General features: G+C 33.5%; 1 protein-coding gene across 8 annotated transcripts in view; it reads right to left on the reverse strand.

Moving 5' to 3' along the window:
* Positions 1–19,026, reverse strand: part of EVI5 (ecotropic viral integration site 5) — a 245,425-nt gene that overhangs the window by 51,674 nt on the left and 174,725 nt on the right. For 7 of the 8 annotated variants that reach the window (XM_057500426.1, XM_057500425.1, XM_057500424.1 and 4 more), the window contains 2 exons: positions 17,773–17,919; positions 4,755–4,850 (listed from right to left, as the gene is read on the reverse strand). In XM_057500426.1, the coding sequence (XP_057356409.1) occupies positions 4,755–4,850; positions 17,773–17,919 (243 nt within the window). Of the gene's footprint in view, positions 1–2,967; positions 4,073–4,754; positions 4,851–17,772; positions 17,920–19,026 lie in introns of those variants that run through there. The other variant, XM_057500427.1, reaches the window with a different exon arrangement.

Raw genomic sequence — 19,026 nt, forward strand, 5'->3', positions numbered from 1 at the left:
AGCTTGTAAAATATATATGCAGAAAATAAGAAAAAAATTTCCCTTTTAAAAGATAACAACTGACATCATCTCACATATAATGAAAACTGTACGTGAATTTTCAGAGGTTTGTATTCTATTTGATGACTTTTCAAGGAAGAGAACCAGGCTTAGTTGCTCCTTTTGTATAATGACAAATGCATTTAGGCAGAATCTGAATTAATCTTATCCTTTACAACCAGTGTATGTAAATTGATGCACGTGTGAATATAGTGATAATTTCTCAGCTTTAAAAATTTGAATACTCAAATTACATACATTAAAAAATAGTTATTGTCTAAACAGCAGTAGATAAGTGAATTACTGTATTAATTTAGTTTTTTTTCTAATACAAATATTTGAGTGATGTTTATGTACCAGGCATTATATAGCAAGCACTAAGGAATACAGCAATTAAATGAGACAAAAATTCCTCTCCCATGAAGCTTCCCTTTTGGTGGGCAATGTGGACAACAAGAACAAAAAAATGTATGATTTATGGCAAGAAATAATTGTTTTGGAAAACTATAAAGCAGCAGAAGAGTATAGTGATTAAGACAGGACGATTACAGATAGAAATCTGGCCAAGAAAATAATAGAGATATGAATGAAGTGAGAAGATTATTTATTATTTAAACTTCATAATGGCAACTCTGAATTGTCAAAAAATATTAAAAGGATATATACGGTATCATCATTCTTTACATTTAATGGAAACTTAAGAGTTTAACCCCTTAATTTTATAGAGGTATGATCAGCTTCAAATAAGCAATGTAAGAGAAGGGTGACTAAAACCTATAAAGAAGTATCATTCAGTTTAAGGAGGAGGAAATCTAGGTTATAACTTTTACAAACAGTTCTAGTGACATGGCTAAAATTTGAAAGCTACTACATTTCAAATTAAGGTTAAATTCACTGTAAGATGCTAATATAAAACAGCTCCTCTAAAGACAAGGGGGAAAGCATTGTTCTCAAAATATTAAGTAGCTTTCAAATGTAGTTATCTCAGAGTAATAGCATGGGGGAGGAGTATGAATTTCAAATAAGACCTGAAGATTTCAAGTTGACTGAAGAATCTTTGAAGGCATGTTTAATAAACTTCAGCTTCATAAGTATAGCTACTACAGAATGCTACAGTGTTTATAAAAATGAGCATTACTTTAATGTATTTCCTTATCTAAATATGACACTTATGAAAGTATAATTTTCATAACTGCCTTAAAAACCAGACTTTAATTATATCAATAAGAGATTACATAGTAATATGATTTATTAAATGAAGAGTTTGAGAGGATTTGCATTATGGGAAAAAAATCTTGAAAAGAAAGTTGCAGTAATTGGAAGAGTTGGTCTGAAGAGATTTGAAGTAGAAAATATTTGATTGAGCTCTCCCCCTAGTGGAATCTGAAAATGATTTAAGATATTTCCATGGCTAAGAATATTATTATTCTTCTAACTGAAAAAGGAGTTTCAGATTTTCTTCTAACAAAAATGTATTATTCTTCTAACTGAAAAAGGAGTTTCAGATTTTAACAAAAGATTTATTTATTTATGGATTTATTTATGAATTTTAATCTGCATGCAATAAATAAATAAAGGAATGAAAATTGAAGATGTTTACTGAAAACACATTTATTTAATGTATTAACAGCAAGCTAGCCAAGGAGAATTCAGTAAGCAGAAATACCTTAAAAGCAGAGAACTAGGAGGTCCAGAAAAATACAGGCACTTCACAACAGAGGAAGCCAAATGGACAAACTCATTATTAATCAGGTAGATGGAAATTAAAATCACAATGAAGTATCACTGCATACCCACCAGTTTGGCATAAATTAAAACATTTGACATCACCAAGTGTTGGGGAGGATGTGGAATAACAACTTTCATGTGCTGCTGTTTGGAGTTTAAACAGGTAGAAGCACTTTGGAAAATAAAGTAGAAGATCTGTGTCCTTTATGACCCAGCCCTTCCACATCCTGGTATACATGCATGAGACACTTGTGTACATGTGACCAGCAGAGTGCACAAGATTGCTCGTAATCACAGTAGTATTCATAATAGTAACAATTTGGAAATTCCCAAATGATCACTAATGTTAGAATGGATATATATATTTTGATATATTCATAAAATGGAAATTGTATCGTAAAAACAGTAACTCTTATTAAAATGTTTAACAAAGAAAGACGAAAATGTAAATATTCAATATGACTCTATACAAAATTCAGAAATGGAAAGCTAAACTGTATGGATCAGAGGTGCATATAAAGATGACACAACTGTAAGGAAAAGCAAAGGAATGATTAATGCCAAACTGAAGATATGGGGAGAGGGTCTATTGGGGAGACTTCTGGGTACATGCAATATTTTCTATCTTGACTTGAGCAGTGGTTATATGGGTAATATTTTTATACATATTATAATGTAGCTTTGTTTTACAAACTTCTCTCTATACTGTGTTAATAATTTTTAAAAATAAATTTTTTAAAAGGTTTTAAAAAGTATTGGTTAGGGGTGGAGATACACTAGGATTCATTATTGTAAAGATAGTTCCTAAAGCCAGGTAAATTAGACCCTTCATTTGAGTACAGTTTTTAAAAAGCCAAACACTTGGTTTTTAGAGGAATACAATCATTCAGAACTGATAAAGAAGTCTGAAAACAATAGCTCAACAAAAAATAGAGAGTCAAAAGGCAGTGGTGTCAGGAAGTGAGGGGAGGAGACAATTGCAAGAGGATGATGTGCCTAGGACGAAAAATGAGATAAGCTTGAGCAAGATAAATACTAAAAAAATACTAATGCTTTTGGCAATCAGAATTCCAGTGATCATTTAATACAGCAACATTTGATGCTAACGCACTCCCATTGGTAGTAAAAATTTCATACATTTTATTTATTTTTCAAAAATGATATAACACATAATTTCATTTTAAACAATATGTGCATATTAGGCTCTTCATTTTAACAAGTGTTTCAGAATTAACAGAAAGTGACTGAAATTTTTCTATTTGTGATTAAGGTGTGTAGAAATACAGCAAAATTTAAAAATTTTCTTGATGTTAGAAAATTACAGACTAAAACTAGAATTACATATGACAGCATGATTTAAATAGCTGATTGCAAATATATTATGCAGTTGGTTCACGTCCAAAGTTTTTCTAAATATGTGCTACTTCATGAGGAATAGTATCAATAGAACATAAAGGAGACCTTCTTATACGCTTGTACAAATCATAATGTGGTGTAATTACTTTTGACCTAGATGAAAAGATGAAGTTCTGGCATGTAAGGATTAGAAATTAGCTGAATTTTGAATTGAAACCTAAAAACCAAAGGATACTTTGGGTTAGAAGAAAATTCTAGATGTTGTGGCAAAAACTGCATTATGGCTTGGAATAGGATATAATAAAAAACTTTGAAAGAAATAAGATTTTAAACAGAATACTTTGCCCATATTGGAAACTTACTACCTTATATTGTATAAGAAGTAGGACCTAAGTGACAAAACACATTTATTTTTAAAGCTCTGAATTTCTTCTGAAAATAGCTTTGATAATATAGTAATATGATAAATTGTCATTCAAAAATGGACTTGAAGCACAGTAAACAAAAGAAAAAATTCAACAACAACAAAAAATTTGTGCATCACAGGACAATAACAACAGAGCAAAAAGGCAACCCATGGAATGGGAGAAAATATTTGCAAGCCATATATATGGTAAGGGACTTACTGAGAATATACAAGGAACTTTTACAACTTAACAACAACCTGATTAAAAATTGGGCAAAGGACTTGAATAGACATTTCTATAAAGAAGATAGACAAATGGCAAATAAGCACATGAAAAAAATGCTCAAGATCACTAATCATTAGGGAATGCATATCAAACCCACAGTGGGATACCGTTTCATATCCATTAGGATGACATTATAAAATAAAAACCAACAGAAAATTAACAAGGGTTGGTGAAGATGTAGAGAAATAGGAACCCTTGTGCATTGCTGGTGGGAATGTGTAATGGTGCAGCTGTTGTGGAAAACAGTATAGTAATTCCTGAAAAAGTTAAACACAGAATTATTACATGATCCAACAATTCCACTTTTGGGTATATAACCTAAAGAAATGAAAGCAGAGACTCAAACAGCTATTTGTACACCCATGTTCATAGCAGTATTATTAACAATAGCCAAAAGGTAGAAGCAACCCAAGTCCATCAATGGATGAACAAATAAAATGTGGTATACACATATGATGGAATATAGGAAGGAAATTGCGGCATGTGTTATGACATGGATGAACCTTGATTACATTATGTAAGTGACATAAGCCAGGTATAAGAGACAAATAATACATAATTTTACTTATATGAGGTAACTAGAGTAGTCAAACTCAGAGACAAAGTAGAATGGTGGTTTCCAGGAGCTGGGGAAGAAGGGAATGGGGAGTTGTTTAATGGGTTATTAAATGGGTACAGAGTTTACAAGATGAAAAGACTTCAGGAGACTGATTGCATAACAATGTGAATGTATGGGATGTCACAGAACTGTACACATTAAAATGGTAAATTTGATGTTATATGTATTTTATCACAATAAAAAAATGGACTTGGAAATGAGTAAGTATTGAAAATAGAATCCCAGTCATTACGATGAAGATATAGGTCACTGTTCAGGTGCAGAGGGAAGGGGAAACTACTGCGTTATTTTTATATGTGCTTTATTGTTTTATATTGTACCTGGATTTCCAGCTCAGCGATGTGCTGCTGTAGTTCAGCGACAGCAGCTATGCTATCTGCTTCCCGGAGTCTCACAGCCATCACTTCTTCCTTGTTCTAAGGTGGCAAACACAACAGAAATAAACCATATAAACCAAACCAGTGATAAACCAGTAATAAAAAAGCACTTATAACCTTCCTCAAATTTGAAAAATAACAAATAGACTCATGATTGAGAGAAAAATGTCATTCTCTTCTGAACTTGATATGAAATGAAGAATGAATATATAGCATTCCATCTTTAAATATTAAGAAATAAAACTCATATAAACGCTGCTTAAAATGTAAAAACCAACCAAAAATTAACTTCATTAACTAAAATTATTAAAATTACTGGTGATTTTAAAAAGCTGGTAGTTTTTTTTTTTTTTTTAGAAATAAGAGAATATCTTTATTGTGCTGAAGTAATTAAATGTTTGTGGACATCTTCTGACAAATGTGCCATTTCTTTTCCCCCAAAATTGCTTTATATTGTCAGACAATCTGTTGGTATTTATCATTGTTGACTGACTTCCAAACATAACTATGTAAAACATATATACACATACAACTAGATATATTGTATCTTTTAAAAGTTATGACTCTACTGAGTAGAAGCAGTTTAATAATAATAGATGTATAGAGCATGTGCAGTGAATGCTGAAAAACAAATACAGTTTCTTTTTAAATGTCATTTGTGAGAACCCGAAAAGGAAAAAGAGCTTTACAAATGCAGACCGTTGCTGAATGTATGCCACCAGTGTTTGGCACACAGTGGGTTCTCGGCGATCAGACCTGTGTAAGGTCTACTTGTGATGTGACTCAAAAGCATGTTTCTGCTGATTTAAATTTTGATGACAGTGTGCACATATGAGAAGTTCAGAAAAGTTCTTGTCTCTGCCACCTTGTAAGGAGAAGTACTTTATTGTTTTTTTTAATTTTTTATTATTTTGGTATCGTTAATGTACAATTACATGAACATTATGGTTACTAGACTCCCCTTATTGTCAAGTCCCCACCACATTACTTTACTAATTTGGAAACAGAAATTAGCTAGAAAAATCACATAATTAAAACTGCATACTTTACAAGAGTACCAAGGGGACTATTTCAGTTTATTATTCAGAGTCTGATGATTATTATAGGAGGTTCTTCATCTGCCCTTAAGTACTTTGTCTTTAAAGTACTTTATAATTTAAAAAATTCTTACAGCACTTTTTCTGATCTAACTTGGGCTTCCTCTCCATCCCCCCAGTTTCCTTTGTGTTTTTTGGTTTCTTTTTTTTTTTTAATATTCATAATCTGTCCCAGATTCTTTGCTACCTATTTCTTGATAGTCAGGTGGTGTGGTAGTTAAAAATTAACTTCTTATTATCCTATTTTCTTTGTTTCTTTTTTATTAAGGTATCATTGATACACACTGTTATGAAGGTTTCACAAAAAAACAATGCGGTTGTTACATTCACCCTTATCATTGAGTCCCCCCCAATACCCCATTGCAGTCACTATCTGTAAGTGCATTAAGATGCCACAGAGTCCTTATTTGTCTTCTCAGAGCTACACTGTCTTCAACCGTGACCCCACACACACCATGTGCACCAATCATGATACCCCACAATCCCCTTCTCCCTCCCTCCACACTGGTGCTCCCCGACCAGTCCACTTTGGTAACCACTAGTCCCTTCTTGGAGTCTGTGAGTCTGCTGCTATTTTGTTCTTACAGTTTTGCTTCGTTGTTACACTCCACAAATGAGGGAAATCATTTGGTATTTGTCTTTCTCTGCCTAACTTATTTCACTGAGCATAATACCGTCTAGCTCCACCCATGTTGTTGCAAATGGTAGGATTTGTTTCTTTCTTATGGCTGAATAATATTCCATTGTGTATATGTACCACCTCTTCTTTATCCACTCATGTACTGATGGACACTTGGGTTGCTTCCATATCTTGGCTATTGTAAATAGTGCTGCGATAAACATAGGGGTGCATATGTCTTTTTGAATCTGAGAAGTAGTTTTCTTTGGGTAAATTCCTAGGAGTGAAATTCCTGGGTCAAATGGTTTTCATATTTTTAGTTTTTTGAGGAACCTCCATATTGCTTTCCACAATGGTTGAACTAGTTTACATTCCCACCAGCAGTGTAGGAGGGTTCTCCTTTCTTCGCATGCTCACCAGCATTTGTTGTTCCTGGTCTTTTCTATGTTGGCCACCCTAATTGGTGTGAAGCGATATCTCATTGTGGTTTTAATTTGCATTTCCCTGATAATTAGTTATGTGGAGCATCTTTTCATGTGCCTGTTGGCCATATGAATTTCTTCTTTGGAGAAGTGTCTGTTCAGATCCTCCACCCCATTTTTAATAGGGTTATTTGCTTTTTGGGTGTTGAGGCATGTGAGTTCTTTATATATTTTCAATGTTAGCCCTTTGTTGGATATGTCATTTACAAATATATTCCCCCATACTGTAGAATGCCTTTTTGTTCTGCTCATGGTGTCCTTTGCTGTACAGAAACTTTTTAGCTTGATGTAGACCCATTTGTTCATTTTTTATTTTGTTTCCCTTGCAAGAGGAGATGCACTCAGGAAGAAGTTGATCATGTTTATATTCAAGAGATTTTTCCCTACATTTTCTTCTAAGTGTTTATGGTTTCATGACTTACATTCAGGTCTTTGATCCACTTTCAGTTCACTTTTGTGTATGGGGTCAGACAATAATCCAGTTTCATTCTCTTGCATGTAGCTGTCCAGCTTTGCCAACACCACCTGTTGAAGAGGCTGTCATTTCCCCATTGTATGTCCATGGCTCCTTTACTGTATATTAATTGGCCATATATGCTAGTTTTATATCTTGGCTCCCTATTCTGTTCCATTGATCTATGGAAATGTTCTTGTGCCAGTACCAAATTGTCTTGATTACTGTGGCTTTTTTGTAGAGCTTGAAGTCAGGGAGCATAATCCCCCCCGCTTTATTCTTCCTTCTGAGGATTGCTTTGGCTATTTGGGGTCTTTTGTGGTTCCATATGAATTTTAGAACTATTTGCTCTAGTTTGTTGAAGAATGCTGTTGGTATTTTGATAGGGATTGCATTGAATTTGTAGATTGCTTTAGGCAGGATGGCCATTTTGACAATATTAATTCTTCCTATCCATGAGCATGGATGTGTTTCCATTAATTGGTATCTTCTTTGATTTCTCTCATGAGTATCTTGGAGTTTTCAGAGTATAGGTCTTTCACTTACTTCGTTAGGTTTATTCCTAGGTACTTTATTCTTTTTGATGCAATTGTGAATGGAATTGTTTTCCTGATTTCTCTTTCTGCTAGTTCATCGTTAGATGTATAGGAATGCAACAGATTTCTGTGTATTAATTTTTTATCCTGCAACTTTGCTGAATTTAGACATTTGTTCTGGTAATTTTGGAGTGGATTATTTAGGGTTTTCTTTGTAAAATATCATGCATGTCATCTGCAAAACAGGGACAGTTTAACTTCTTCCTTGCCAGTGTGGATGCCTTTTATTTCTTTGTGTTTTCTGATTGCCGTGGCTAGGACTATGTTGAATAAAAGTGGGGAGGGTGGGCATCCTTGCCTTGTTCCTGATCTTAAAGGAAAGGCTTTCAGTTTCTCGCTGTTAAGAATGATGTTGGCTGTGGAGATGATCATGTGGTTTTTGTCCTTCTTTTTGTTGATGTGGTGGATGATGATGATGGATTTTCTAATATTGTTCCATCCTTGCATCCCTGGAATAAATCCTACTTGATCATGATGGATGATCTTTTTGATGTATTTTTGAATTTGGTTTGCTAATATTTTCTTAAGTATTTTTGCATCTATGTTCATTAGAGATACTGGTCTGTAATTTTCATATTTTGTGGTGTCTTCACCTGGTTTTGGTATTAGAGTGATGCTGGCCTTGTTGAATGAGTTTGGGAGTATTCCCTCTTCTTCTACTCTTTTGAAAACTTTAAGGAGGATGGGTATTAGGTCTTCACTAAATGTTTGATAAAATTCAGCAGTGAAGCCATCTGGTCCAGGGTTTTGTTCTTAGGAAGTTTTTTGATTACCAATTCAATTTTGTTGCTGCTAATTGGTCTCTTCAGATTCTCTGTTTCTTCCTTGGTCAGCCTTGGAAGGTTGTATTTTTCTAGAAAGTCATCCATTTCTTCTAGGTTATCCAGTTTGTTAGCATATAATTTTTCATAGTATTCTCTCATAATTCTTTGTATTTCTCTGGTGTAAGTAGTGATTCTTCCTTTCTCGTTTCTGATTGTGCATATGTATGTAGACTCTTATTTTCTTGATAAGTCTGGCTAGGTGTTTATCTATTTTGTTTATTTTCTCTATTTTATTTATTTCTGCTCTACTCTTTATTATGTCCCTCCTTCTACTGACTTTGGGTCTCATTTGTTCTTCTAGTTTCATTAATTGTAAGTTTAGACTGTTCATATGGGATTGTTCTTTCCTGAGGTAGTCCTGTATTGCAATATACTTCCCTCTTAGCACAGCCTTTGCTGTGTCCTACAGATTTTGTGGTGTTCAATTATTGTTGTCATTTGTCTCCATATATTGTTTGAACTCTGTTTTTATTTGGTCATTGATCCATTGATTATTTAGGAGCATGTTATTAAGCCTCCATGTGTTTGTGGGCTTTTTCGTTTTCTGTAGTGTAATTTATTTCTAGTTTCATACCTTTCTGAGAAGCTGGTTGGTACAATTTCAATCGTTTTTAATTTACTGAGGCTCTTTTGTGGCCTAGTATATGATCTGTTCTTGAAAATGTTCCATGTGCACTTGAGAAGAATGTGTATCCTGTTGCTTTTGGATGGAGTGTTCTGCAGATGTCATTAAGTCTATCTGTTCTAATATGTTGTTCAGTGCCTTTGTGTCTTTACTTATTTTCTGTCTGGTTGATCTGTCCTTTGCAGTGAGTGGTGTGTTGAAGTCTCCTAAAATGAATGCATCACATTCTATTACCCCCTTTAATTCTGTTAGTATTTGTTTCACATATGTAGGTGATCCTGTGTTGCGTGCATAGATATTTATAATAGTTACAGCCTATTGTTGGATTGACCCCTTTATCAATATGTAATGTCCTTCTTTGTCTCTAGTTACTTTCTTTGTTTCGAAGTCTGTTTTGTCTGATACAAGTCCTGCAACTCCTGCTTTTTCCTCTATATTAGTTGCATGAAATATCTTTTTCCATCCCTTTACTTTCAGTCTGTGTATGTCTTGGGTTTGAAGTGAGTCTCTTGTAGGCAGCATATAGACGGGTCTTGATTGTTTATCCATTCAGTGATTCTATATCTTTTGATTGGTGCATAAAGACCATTTACATTTAGGGTTATTATCGATAGGTATGTACTTACTGCCATTGCAGGCTTTACATTTGTGGTTACCAAAGGTTCAAGGGTATTCCCTTACTATCTAACAGTCTAATGGAACTCACTTAATATGCTATTACAAACACAATGTAAAGGTTCTTTTTTTCCCTCCTTTTTCTTCCTCCTCCATTCTTTATATATTAGGTATCATATTCTGTATTTTTTTCTATCCTTTGACTTTGGGGGTAGTTGATTTGATTTTGCTTCTGCTTAGTAATTAATTGCTCTACTTTCTTTACTGTGGTTTTATGTCCCCTGGTGACAGCTGTTTGTCCTTAGGAACACTTCCATCTATAGCAGTCCCTCCAAAATACACTGTAGAGGTGGTTTGTTGGAGGTAAATTCTCTCAGTTTTTACTTATCTGAAAATTATTTAATCCCTCTTTCAAATTTAAATGATAATCTTTCCAGGTACAGTATTCTTGGTTTGAGGCCCTTCTGTTTCATTGCATTACATATACCATGCCACTCCCTTCTGGCCTGTAAGGTTTCTGTTGAGAAAGCTGATGATAGCCTGATGGGTTTTCCTTTGTATGTGGTATTTTTTTCTCTTTGTAGCTGCTTTTAAAAGTCTGTCCTTATTCTTGATCTTTGCCATTTTTATTATACGTCTTGTTGTTGTCTTCCGTGGGTCCCTTGTGTTGGGAGATCTCTGCACCTCCACGGCCTGAGAGGCTATCTCCTTCACCAGATTGGGGAAGTTTTTCAAATGCTGATAGTTTTTTATGCAAGAACAATTTCTGAGAACTTTCAAGCACTGAAATAACTAGGACAACAAATTAACAGGGACTATGGATACTGACAGAGCATGTTAGCTAGTATTAAAAATTATATTCTTCCTGAATCAATAAATGTTAATGAATACTTACATTACAGTATAAAGGAAAATAATAGAAGTTAGACATTATAATTCTAATCGTCCTAGGAAAAGCATAATATTCAACTTTGAAACAATATTGCAAAATTTCACAAAGAAAAAAGCCCTAAAACTGTATTCTACCATATCCATGCAAAATCCCAATCCAGAAAAAAAACAAAATAAGAAAATATGCTAGAAAAAATTGGGTATTCAAAACTATTTTGCTTCTCTCTTAACTTCAGTTCAAATTTAGTGATTACTTTTAGTGTAAAAAATGTACAGCATGGTGACCAAGGGAGGAATTCAGCACCTGACACTACTATAATATGAAAACTTTAATTAAAAAATATTGAATTTAGTGGAAGTGTAATATTATATTTTAAAATAAAAATATAAATTTTTTCTTGTATCTCAGATATGATAGTGGTACTTCACTTCAAGCAAATATTTTAAAACATTTAAAAATTTCCCCCTATTTTCCCAGTTTACATATGGCCAGAACATGCAGTTTCTGTATCCAGAGCTGTGCTGGTGTTTAACAATCCACTCTCAGATGGGGGTGTGTGTGTGTGTGTGTGTGTGTGTGTGCATGCATGTAGAAGCATGTACACACATGTATGTATGCGTAAGTTTATTATATATTTTAACATAAACTGATACAGAGGATGTGTAGTACACAAGATACAGATAATAATATATACAGTGCTCTTGTAAATTTCATATAGTCAATATATTCTCACAGAATGCTTTCATGGATTTTTGCCAAATTCTTGTATCCTTAAGCCACCTGAAAGTGAGAAATATGAATATTGGCTAATTATTTTTATGTTAGAAGATTAAAGTGAAATCAAGACTTACATTAGAATTTCACCTATTTGTTAACATGTGAGCAAGTTTTTTGCTGATTCTGATATAAGTAATCAAATACTGGAAGAAAATTTCATTAATATTTTTGTGGTATTCACAATGTAAATGCTGAAGAATGACACACTTTCAAGCTTTAATCTCTATTGACATTCTAGAGCAGGAATCAAAAGGTTTTTGTTAGAGAGCCAGATAGTAAATATTTTAGACTTCGGGCCATACAGTCTATCACAGCTACTCCACCTGCTGCCACTAGAGTGTGAAAGTGGCTACAGATAACACACAATGAATGGGCAAGGCTGTAGTCCAACAAAACTTTATTTGTGAAAATAGGCAGTCAGACAGATTTGGGCTATGGACTAGAGTTTGCTAACTTTGGTCTAGATAATCAACAAAACAATAAATCAAGCCATGATTTGTAGTTTGCCAATTTATGTGGTGTAAACACTCCCACCATGGCTCCTTTTAAGCTACCAACATAACATTAATGTACTCAGAGTTGGGAAGAAATGTGCAGTAGCACACAATTATATGGTATTTCCATCATACAGCTATAATAGGTATAACCTCAAAAGCACAGATAATAGTAAAATGTAAAAATAATTAGGAAATGATGAAGCTTTGCATATTTATCACCTTTGTTCTACCATAATTTTGTTTAAATTAATAATGTGTTCTGCTATAAGTTGTTTAAATGTATTATATAAATTAACCATTCATATGGCTGTGAACAACTGCGTTACAGAATTCCTGATAATTTAACAATGGGTTCTTGCTAGCTTTACTAGCTGGCTCCAGCATACCACTGTGTGTCTATGTTCAACAAAATTCATATCTCATTTGTCACTACCTTATTTTAAACACTTTAATGACACCCCATAAATCTTGAGATAATGTCTGTGGTCCTTATTCTGGTGTCCAAGATTCCATATGATTTGGTTCCCTATTTACTGCTCTAGCTTCATATCTTACCAGTGTTCTTCACCGCATTCCCCTCTGGCTAGAATGAACTTTCAATTCAAACAACCTGTTCTTTCTCACTTCTGCTCTTTTTTTCTACATGCTATTCTCTTTGCCTAGTAAATTGTCTGTTGCCTTTCCTTCACTAACTCCTACAAATCCTTAGGTCTCAGCTTAATCATTGCTTAGTTAGCTTTCCTTGCACTAACTGCCACTAAACTAACACTAAACTGCCACTACAGGGTCCTATGTACCTCTTACTCATCACAGAACTCAGACTTTATTGTGATTGTGTGTTCACTTGTTCACAGCCTTTACTGAGACAAAGTGCTCTCTCTAAAGCCAGCACCAACTTGCAACTGTGTGAGTGAGGCACTTGAAAAACCTTATCCTCTGGCTTCAGTTAAGCTTTGAAATGACTGCAGCCTCATGAGAAGCTCTAAACCAGAACCACTTGGATAAGCTGCTCCTGAATTCGTTACCTACAGAAACTCTGGGATATTAGTGCTTACTGATATTTTAAGCCACTTAGTTTTAGAGGTAGTTTGTTAAATAGCAATAGATAACTTATACTCTAATTTTAGTTAACATTGTATTAAAAAGTTTATCAGTCATTGAGGGGTATTATGATTGGTACACACGTGATGTGTGTGGGGTCATGCGGAAGACAGTGTAGCACAGAGAAGACAAGTAGTGACTGGCATCTTACTACACTGATGCAGTGACTTCAATGGGGTATATGGGGACTTGATAATATGGATGAATGTAGTAATCACATTGTTTCTCATGTGAAACCTTCATAAGAGTATATATCAATGATACCTTAATAAAATTAATTAATTAATTAATTAATTAAAAAATTACATCAATCAAGTATTTTCTCATAATCTACCCCCTCTGCAATTTAATCACCAAGACTTATTGGTTCTCTACAAAAACAGACACTGAATGAATCTACCTCTCTTTATTTACACTGCAATACCTGAGCCCAAACAAGCACCTCTGTCCTGTACTATTACCTGATGATATCACATCAAATCTCTCTCTAAATCACCTCAAATCTATCTCCAACAGTGGCATGTCTGTTCTTTTAAAAAAATTATTATATTAATGACTACAGGCAATATCCCCAAATAATTGCTAAAATTAGTTGCTGAAACTTTAAGGACATTTTCATAGCCTCAAAATAGTTCTCTCAAATATTTATTAATTATTTTGGTGATTTTAACATGTGTCCACAATTCTTTGATACTCCTTCCTTCTGGAGATGGTCCATTCTTATTCTTCAGGTCCCAGTTCTGATACCAGCTCCTGGAACTCAATCTTAATTACCATTTCCCCTTACCTTCCACTTTACAGTACATCATTATTAATGACCTTATCTGTTTTTTACTTACTGTCTCACTAAACATGGTGCCCACCTTCTTCACTACTCTATTCCCAATGCCTATAACAGTAACTGACAAATAGAAGACATCCAAATATTTGATAAACATGTAAAGCAGATATTATCATTTTTGTATTGTTGATATACAATCTTATATTGGTTGATGTACAATTTTATATTGGTTCCAAATGTATAACACAGTGGTTCAACAGTTAACCATATTATTAAATCCTCACTCCTTCTAGTGAGGTTACTATCTATCAACATAGAAAGATGTTACAGAATCAATGACTATATTCTCCAGGCTGTACTACTATCCCATGACCAACTTACATTGTGATTGCAAATTATTGTGCCCCTTCACCCCCCTCACCCTTCCCCCATGCCTGCCCCATTCCCTCCCCCTTGGTAATGACTAGTCACTTCTCAGTGTCTATGAGTCTGATGCTGTTTTGTGACACTATAATTCTCTGAAGTCTCATAAGCTCACCTCTTTCCATCCCTATTGAGAATCACTGTCCTAGAATATGAAAATTCTACTTAAAATGAAAAGACTTGGCTACATATTTTGTTAATACAATGAAAAACACAGGTACCATCATGCCCTGCTTCTCAAAGTACAAAATGATACAACCTTAAGGAGGGTAACTTGAAAAAAATCTATGAAAAGTACAGATTTATTTATTCATTGACCAAATTAGAATTTATCCTATAGGAATGTGTACATATGCCATTATGTGTCTGAAGTTGTGTGCATACATGGTTATTCATTACACACTGCTTACAGCAGCAAAATACTGGAACAACTCACATGCTTATCAATGAGGAACTAGTTAAGTATACTAAGGTATATTCATGCAATGGAAAACAATGTAAATTAGAAACTAATGAGAAGACTCTTAAAGCACTGATATTAAAAGCTCTCCAAAATATAGTGATGAAAAAAGCAAAGTGCAGAAGATATAGTATGCTAACTTTCATGAAATAAAGTGAGAAGAAAAATAATATAATTTTACTCACTAGTTATTTGCCTAAAAGAAACTCCAAAAGGACATACTAGAAAATAATAAAAGCAATTACATGGGAAAAATAAAAGGAATAAGTGGTAGGCTCAGGAAGAGAATGAGATAAAAGAGGATAGGAGTGCAAGCAATGCTTTCATTTTTACTTAGTCAAAAAAATAAAAACATTATGAAAAAAAGTGTTTGTATTAAGCTATTAATATTTACATTAAATATGAGCAAAAGATTTCAATTCTTCCTGTTTCCTTCCTATCACTATTCCATACATGCACAATATTATAATCATAGTAAAATACTCTGACTTTATCAACAGTATTTATCACACAATTTTATAAGTTTGTAAAAGAACCTTTTATCATGGACATATATGTATCTCTTTATGGAGAACCAGAGAATATAAAATCTTTCTATAATCTTCAAATTTAGATTTACAGAAGGAATCCTACAATCTCATCACTGAAATCCTAGGGGCCAGGTGTGTTATGGAATTTCAGATATTTTAGATCTTAGAAAAGTAATAAAGGGCATAAACCATATATTAGTATTATAGTCAGCGGGATCTGAGGCAGCATACATAGTGAAACAGTATGCTTAATGCTCAACACAATGAAGTAGTGAAGTATAAATACCCATATCAGATGGTATAAGTAAAAATTATAAATGGCCATACAGCAATTCAAATCAGGTTTTGCTTCCAAGTGAATTTGTGCGAAACATAGAAAAAGCATTTGCATTTCAGAGTGTTCTAAATTTTCATAGTGGGGAACATAGACTTTTACTATTTCATCTTTAAGTGGGAATATTCCAATTCAGTTACTGAGGGAAAACAATGTTAATATTAAAAATAGTATCCTGACATTTTACATAAATGAAAAATAAGCTTTATTTCTTATCAAGAAATCATAAGATATAGTCATATAAGACTAAATGAATCAGATTTATATTATATAATTGAAGGATCAGCTTCCTTGAAAAAGTAAGGTTTGTTTCCGAGTTTTTCTCACATAAGGTAAAATACACTCAGTCAGAAAGTACTAGGTTGCTAGGGTGACAACACAGATATCATTCTTGAAATCTGCAAAAGGCATTACAAAAGACTGAATAAATCGCTATAAAGCTTAAACAAGGAGGAGATATCAGGGTCAGCATCTGTAACATACTTGACAGAGGTAGTAATGAACAATTAAAAATTAAATAAAATCTCATACCAGCTCTTAAAATTCCCTAAAATTCTGACTCTGAGTCCATTACTTGGACAAATTTAAAGAAAACAATTTTCATCAGCAAAATGCACCAATATTTATTTCCAAGGAAAACTTTACTTTGATTAAAAGGTGCGAAGGATTTGAGGAGCAATATTAACATCCAGTTATCAACATATGTTAAAGGAAAATTTATCCCAATAATGAAAAAGATTAAATTCAGTTCTTTATTAAAAATAAGCACAATGTATCATAAAAACTCAACCAAATATTAGCTTTACAAACTAAACTCATATAATTTCATTTCATATTTTATTTTTAAATTAATCTAATCATATCCTTCAAGAGGGACTACTCTTAAGTTAGGACAAATTTCAGTACTTCTACAGATTTCTGTTAGTATAAATTTTAACAGCCATGAATATTTATTAGGATGTAATTTCATCTCTCGATTTCAGTGTCACTGATAAACCACTCATGCTTCATTCTTGGTTTTTAATGACACCAGATCAAGTTGATGGAATTACAGCTTTATACGTACCACTGAAAGTCTTGTTTCTTATCACAGAATAATAAGGCTGGAATCTTAAAAGGTATCATTCCTACGATCTCACTATGGAAAGATCAATGTTTTTTTTTTTTAATAGCCTATAACTTGGCCTTAGTAATTCATTCTAATGCTCACACTACAGTTACCTCTTTAGTTATTTCACATACACACATACCCTACCCTTCTCCTTTCATCCCACTCCCTAGCCCCCGGGGCTCTCTTTTATCATTGCTATAAATTAATTTTATTTGAATATAATTTTTGTTTTATAAATCCAAACACCACAAAAAAATTAAAAACCTGATTAAAATAATAATGAGAATTGGACACTGTTTTTGCAACCCACTGGTACACACATATTTCTTTTGTTCTCTATATCTAGAAAACATATCAATATTGACTGCCTACTGATAAGGTACTGATCAAAGAAGAGTTATCCTTACCTTTCTAAATTACCTATCATTTTGATTGAGACTAAAAGCTCTGGCTTCAAAGGGCTACAAGTCAAAAGAAAAATTATCAGAGATACCAATTTTCAGTCACTTGGTTAACTTAATTTTCTGCACTGGTATTTAACCAAGTGATTGAAAATGAGGTTTCCTGCTTGAAATCCACTCCAGAGAAAGATGAGCTAACCTTTCTAAAAGCAACCACCAAACCAAGTTCAGGAAAAGTGGAAAATAAGACTAGCTTTTTTTTGGTTTTAAGATAATGATAGGGCAAAAAACCAAAAAACCATTATTATGTTAACAAAAACAACTAGCTAGTGATATATTTACCTTGCATTCAATCTCGGCTTGTTTGCGCTTTGCTTCATTTAACTGAGTAAGCAGTCCTTTATTCTGTGCAGAAAGATATTGTACTTTCTCGTGTAGACTGATCACCTCTTGTTCTGCTCTTCGAAGATGGTTACTATTGATCTGGTTCTAATAATTAAAAATACAAATACTCAGACTATAGTAAAAAGACCTGAAACAACTAGTAAGTTTCTACCAATCATGTTATGCCACAACAACACTACAAAGAAATGTTATTACTTATAAGTCAATTTTATTCAACAAACAGTTAAATTAAAAAAAAAAGATTTAGAAAACTGCTTGGTTAAAAATCAAGTCATCCAAAAGAATATATAAGGTTCATGTTAGAAATTCTCATTATCGATCAATTTACTATTTATACAATAAATATCTGTAAACCATAAGGATGTTCCCACAGAACTTGAAGGTATTAATTTCTGAAATAAGTAATGTGGCAATGTGGTTAAAAAAAAATGGGTAGATTCAGTAATATGATGAATTTAATGCTCCTTTCTAGTTTCTAGAAGGAAAGCACAGACTGATCAAAAGGTATTATTACCATTTACTGTACTGTAAACTCCATGATGTCATGAATGTGGCATGCGCACTTCACATTCCTCCATGTATAGAATGGTCTGTTTTTATAGAGCACAGACTGGTTTTGAATTCTACCTTGCTATTTGGTGATTAAGGAAACTAGTTAACATCTCTGAGTCTGTATTTCCTCACTTGAAAAATGTATGTAAAAATACTACCTATTTCTCATTTGGTTGTCTTCAGAATTAAATGAGATAATACATGTAAAAACCTTAATATTACAGTAAGAACTCAGTAAGTGCTAGATGCTTAATGTATTATAATTATAGGACATGCTAAAAAATACACAGACCAGATATCATCTCACACCAGTTAGGATGGCCACCATCCAAAAGACAAACAACGACAAATGTTGGCGAGGATGTGGAGAAAGGGGAACCCTCCTACACTGCTGGTGGGAATGTAAATTAGTTCAACCATTGTGGAAAGCAGTATGGAGGTTCCTCAAAAAACTCAAAATAGAAACATCATTTGACCCAAGAATTCCCCTCCTAGGAATTTACCCTAAGAATGCAGGAGCCCAGTTTGAAAAAGACAGATACACCCCTATGTTTATCGCAGCACTATTTACAATAGCCAAGAAATGGAAGCAACCTAAGTGTCCATCAGTAGATGAATGGATAAAGAAGACGGGATACA

Source organism: Manis pentadactyla, chromosome 4 (assembly GCF_030020395.1).
Source record: "Manis pentadactyla isolate mManPen7 chromosome 4, mManPen7.hap1, whole genome shotgun sequence".
Lineage (NCBI taxonomy): Eukaryota > Metazoa > Chordata > Mammalia > Pholidota > Manidae > Manis > Manis pentadactyla.